Genomic DNA, 5,440 nt, shown 5'->3' with positions numbered 1-5,440 from the left:
GCTAAATTAATAGCCGATTTATTTCCGGATTGCTAAACTACCTGAATACAAATATTTTGAAAATTAAGAACGCAGATAATGGTTTTGTGAACTTTTTTACTCGCCACTTCAAAATTATATCTAGACAATTCCTCGGGACAAACTCTCAGTCAGGTTGAAAATAAATAAACGAGCTAAATTAATAGCCGGTTTATTTCCGAATTGCTAAATTACCTGAATACAAATATTTTGAAAATTAAGAACGAATGTAATGGTTTTGCGAATTTTTTTACTCGCCACTTCAAGATTATGGCTCTGGTTGGGATTGCCGTTAAAAATTGTTGTGCTATTAGAAAAAATGTTGTTGAAAAAAGTGTTGTAAAAATCAGATAATTGTTTGGTAATTTTTTTGATATGTATATGTTTCGATAAAAAAAATTACAAATAATAATGCTTTTCATAAGGTCTGGTGGTGAAATCAGCATATGCTTCCTGCAAAAACTGAAAAATAGTTTTTTCTAGAAGTACGGGGACTTATTTTCTCTAACAGCAGCTTTTAGGTCAAAAATACTTTTCCGAAAAACAGATTTTTAATTTTATCAAACAGTTTTTTAACTATTTTTCAACAAAAAACTGTTAGACAGCAATACCACACCCTGTCTGGACAATTCCTCGTACAGTTTTACAAGACAAACATTCAAGAAAAGATGTTATGCTTCGTACTAGACATGTTAAATTATTCTTATATTCATGTTGCTTAAACATATTTTTTCGACCGAACACAATTCTTCATAAAGGCTCGCACTTCAATCATATATAGCGGGTAGGAAACTAGGAATGTTAAAAAAACATTAGAGAAATTATGTAATACGATCATCCAAAACCATTCCCACCATCAATTAGTTCCACATGCCTTTCAAGTCAAATCTTTTCAAGTAATTAGATCTTGCTACATGGCTTTAACCGTACAGATTTTTTACATACAAACTTTAAAAGTACATGGAGTAAAATAAAAGGATGCCTGAAAACGAAATGGAAATGGCAAACAATGCATTTCACCACATCACTGATTTGTCTATCTAATGATTCATCAAAAGGCTAAAGCAACTGAGATAACTCTGAGGTATCAAATGCAACCACAATTGTCCATTTGGTGACAACCAAGATCTAAGCTGAGCGCAAATATACCACTCATCACATATGCGGAGGGGGTGGGGGTGGATGAACACCCTGACCCTGCATCTGCCCTGGAAAACCTTGTGGTGGTGGTGGCACAGGAGGTCTTCCCATCTGAGTACCAGGGGTAAAATTTGACATTGAACCACTACCAACTGGGGGAGGCGGTGGAGCAGGTAGATTTCCACCAGGTGGCATAGGCCTCGGTCCATTTGCTGCCAGAGGTGGTGGTGGAGGCGGCAAAGAACCAGGTGGTGGACCCCCAGGAAGTCCATGTGGAGGCGGTGGGGGAGGAGCTTGAGGTGGAGGCGGCAAGGATCTTGGTGGGACACCAGGAGCTGATGTTCCGTTGGCTGGAGGAGGTGGCGGCTTGTTCGTCTCAGGTGGTTTTATTTTGAAGTACAACTGTAGCTGGCATTGGTTGACCACATAAAAACAAATTAGCATTGTACAAAAAAAGAATATAATAATATTTTTAACGGGAGATATATATAACCCGAGTTCATACTTAAAGCCTAAGGGCTTTACAGAGTGCAATCAGATAAGTTATTTAGTCTTTTTTGTTTCCACTTTCCACAAATAGTCCCATTCTTTCAAAGTGAAAAGGCAACTTAAAGTGAATTTCATTAAGAAATAGCTAATACCTAATACTATAACTAAAGTAGGCTCATTGGAAGACGAAAGCAATACTAATCTACAAAAAAAATCCATCACTTGAATATTTCTTAAAAGTTAGTATCCTGGTTTCATTTTCAAAAGACAGAATGGAACTATATGGAATAGATCAGAGTAACATCAACTCAAGATCTTGTGTATAAGATCTTCCCTGTATGGCTATATTGTGACATGGGTTCAAGCACTGCATGTATGACCGTATGAAATTGTGAACATCTAAAATAATATAAGCGGAAGAAGAGGGTAGAGACATACTGTGAACATCTTTGAGTCTGGATCCCAATGTGAGAAGAACTTCGGAGTCGATTTGTCAATTTCGGTGCTAGGAACCTTAAAAGCAATGTTCATGATTAAAATAAAGGTTAGCAAATCCGATTGATCAAGTATAAATAGATAAATAATAAATATTACTTATTACCTTGAAAGCAATGATATCATATGGATCAGCTGCAAACAGAAGAAACTGATATTTCTTATCAAAAGGTTGGACCCTCTGCACCAACAAAAAATAAGAAGATTATAAGGCTTTTAAACAGAGATACACTTTCAATAGTAACCAGTAAAAAGTATATTTAAGTGAGATTTAGAAAATATGAACTACAAGAAAAACAGACAACAGCCGCAAATTTGTGATACATAAATCCTTTAAACTTTGCTCAGATAAATTAAACACTGACTGATTAACATCATCAATGTCGTGATGACCTCCACACGAATAAACAAAGTAAAATATTTAGAAAGGAAGAATCAAACCGCACATGCAACATATACTGTTGATATAGGAAAGAATTAAAGAAAGAATGACTAGAAAGTTGAATGATAATGTAACATAGGTAAAAAAATAAAACTAAAGTGATTTGATCACAAAACCAGCCGCTACCACTAGCGTTTCTCAAACTGCAAAGGAGGAAATATATGGATTACAACCAATAACAAAGAGCATGACTTAACTACTGAAATCAAAGGTTTAATGAGTTATAGAAATGAATTTCAAACGACAAAGTAAACCAAAATTTACTTGGACATAAGGAAATGCCCCAAAAATTCTTAATACGTTCTAAAAAACTTATGTGTAAATCTTTACCAAATAAAATAAAATAAAATTATCGGCTGTTATGTCTTATAAAGACACACATCTCCGATATTTCATACACTAGGCTGGTAGCTTTTCTTTAACAACTATGAACCACTTAAAAATTGCCCAGCATGCACATAGAATTAATCATACACTTTCAAAATTGAACTTCATGCCGTACAATGCTTCCTACTTTATCAGCAATATTTATGAAGTATCAATTCCTAAAAAGTATCAGGTGCAATATGGCAGCAGAGAGAAATTTTACATGTAGTTTAACAAAAACAGCACTGACACTGGTCAAAAATCCAAAAACTGGATTAAATAAGTGGTTAAATCCAAAAACTGAATTGAGATAAAGTGGTTCAGAATAACTACCTGCTCATAGGATGACATGAAACGATGCCTTGGTTTCACATTGTCTTCAATCTCAGGGTATTCAATCTGCAATAGATATCAATATAATATATAGGTTAATTTTTGGACTAAAATCTCTTCTTAAGAGTTACAAAAGTAGCTCTTGGGTAATTAGTTTAAAGATCACAAGCCTTAATCTTATTTATATGTTTTAAGACAAATAAGGCCATTGCTTATTAGTCATGGTTAAGACTATATGATGGTGTAGTATGACATAATGTAACTGAAAACAACCATACCTGAAAAAGAAGAGACCGTTGCTTCGTCTCTGGATCAAACTGCTTTGTCACACGATATCCAGGCCTCCCAATTTTAACTGCAAGCACAAAATAAATAGACTTTAATATAATCCAGAAACTTAGGAGGCATAATATAAATAAATCATTGTATACTAAACAAGACGTGTAAGGCATGAATAACCTTAAGTATAAGACCATGCATTCATCACTACAGCTCAAATACTCGCCTATCTAAAAAATCCCCTCCCCCCAAGTACATTCCCCCTAAATCTACTATCACCAGCGGCTCAGCATATCCCCGTTGTAACATTATTGTCACGAAAAACTCCAATAAAGAATACTTTACCTCTGAGACAGAAGTTCCTCCTTGCAATTATCACACAACTTACCAGTAATCTGCAAAAGTTTTAATATTTCAGAACCACTACACAAGGTACAGTTCACTTCGTTAAATGCCTATATGTCAACATTAGTTTACCAGCTACCACAATGCTATCCTTTGCTAACATCTAATTATTTAGACGCAATTCAGTCAACAATCTCGAGCACGACTCATAGGTATCACAATTGCACAAATTCGTAATTATCCCAAATTTTCTCAAATTACTTACAATTATCATATGCAAAAACAAACGTAAATAAATAAAAATAAAAAAGGGGTAAATTGGGAAATAAAAGAAATTACCAGATTTTTTGAGATTGACTTTGCGTTTATGGGGCTGAGGTTGAGCCGGGGCATCCTTAGCTTCACGAGCAGCTCGTTTAGCCAAATTGGTCTGATGACGTTTGCCTTGAGTATGGGCCAGATAATTACCCTCATTATTATGAAGTGTTAAACAAAGCTTGCACTCGTAGCTACCCAAGTGATTACGCATAAAATAGGGATCTTTAGCCAGATCTATGGTTTCTAGAGCCAGTCGTCGGAGCCGCTCGCGCCGGTCGATGGCTTCGTTTTGGGCCGAGGCTGCGCCTCCGCTTCCTGGTTTCGAACCCCATTCTCTGTCCATTGTCTGTTGATGACAATTCACGAAACAAGTTATCGGAGAAATTAGCTAGGGTTTTTAAACCCAAAGCAGCGCCGAGTACTGTTGTGTATGTTGAAATGGGCTGGGCCTAGTTGCTTTTTTTGTTGGACTTGGAAGCTGGTATATCTTAATTCCAATTGGATTGGATTGGATTGGATTGGTTCATTATATGAACGAATTTGAACTGAAATTAAATACACGAGACACTTAGCAGTGATGCATACGCGGTTGTGAGCAAAATTCATGATCGTTTAAATTAATTCGGCTCGGATTATTTTTTTAAATGAGCCGGTTTTAAACATGAAAATGAGCTCGGATAAATAAGCGAGTTGAGCCAGATTTTTTGTCTGTTCGGCTCGGACTTGGCTCGTCTAGTTCGGGCTCGGATCGGATTTGACTCGAACTCGGTAACTCGACTTTGCTCGAATAAAGTTTATATATATTATAAATAATAAATTACTAACTTATAACCCGTACGATTCACGGACTAATTATAATATTTGTAATTTTATTATTTATAATCATTTTGAAAAATAAATTGTAGAAAACAATAATTATATATTAATGAAATTAATGAACTTAAAATATTAACATATTATTTTGTTGTATTATATTATTGAAATATTCAAAATTTAGATAGTTAAAATTTTAAAAATTCCTCCTACTAAGTGTTGAATATCAATCAAAAATCCGAAACCCGAAATCCGATCCGATCCGGAAAAAGTCCGAAAAGTCCGATCCGGAAAAACTCGGCCCGGCCTGCGGGCCTTATATGAGCCTCCTTTTTTCTTGAAAATCCGGTCCGGCCCGAAAAGCCCGGATAAAAGCCCGGATCGACCCGGATAAAAACCCGG

General features: G+C 35.6%; 1 protein-coding gene across 1 annotated transcript; it reads right to left on the bottom strand.

Moving 5' to 3' along the window:
- Positions 1-839: 839 nt before the first annotated feature.
- On the bottom strand, positions 840-4,621 carry LOC141692786 (uncharacterized). The gene is made up of 6 exons (XM_074497725.1): positions 4,247-4,621; positions 3,562-3,638; positions 3,284-3,349; positions 2,249-2,323; positions 2,086-2,160; positions 840-1,566 (listed from the first exon to the last, which is right to left on the bottom strand). The coding sequence occupies exons 1-6, from the start codon at positions 4,566-4,568 to the stop codon at positions 1,174-1,176; spliced, it is 1,008 nt and encodes a 335-aa protein (XP_074353826.1). The 5' UTR covers positions 4,569-4,621; the 3' UTR covers positions 840-1,173.
- Positions 4,622-5,440: the final 819 nt, after the last annotated feature.

The sequence above is a fragment of the Apium graveolens genome, chromosome 10 (assembly GCF_009905375.1).
Source record: "Apium graveolens cultivar Ventura chromosome 10, ASM990537v1, whole genome shotgun sequence".
Taxonomy (NCBI): domain Eukaryota; kingdom Viridiplantae; phylum Streptophyta; class Magnoliopsida; order Apiales; family Apiaceae; genus Apium; species Apium graveolens.
The sequence above is the reverse complement of the archived record's forward strand: the minus strand, read 5'-3'. Positions and strand labels throughout refer to the sequence as shown.

Excerpts from the sequence above, each read along its gene's own strand:
- LOC141692786 (XM_074497725.1), bottom strand. The coding sequence starts at position 4,568 with ATGGACAGAGAATGGGGTTCGAAACCAGGAAGCGGAGGCGCAGCCTCG. Across the intron at positions 3,639-4,246 it reads AGTCAATCTCAAAAAATCTG|TTAAAATTGGGAGGCCTGGA; the intron begins GTAATTTCTTTT and ends TTGTGCTTGCAG. Across the intron at positions 3,350-3,561 it reads AACGGTCTCTTCTTTTTCAG|ATTGAATACCCTGAGATTGA; the intron begins GTATGGTTGTTT and ends TATCTATTGCAG.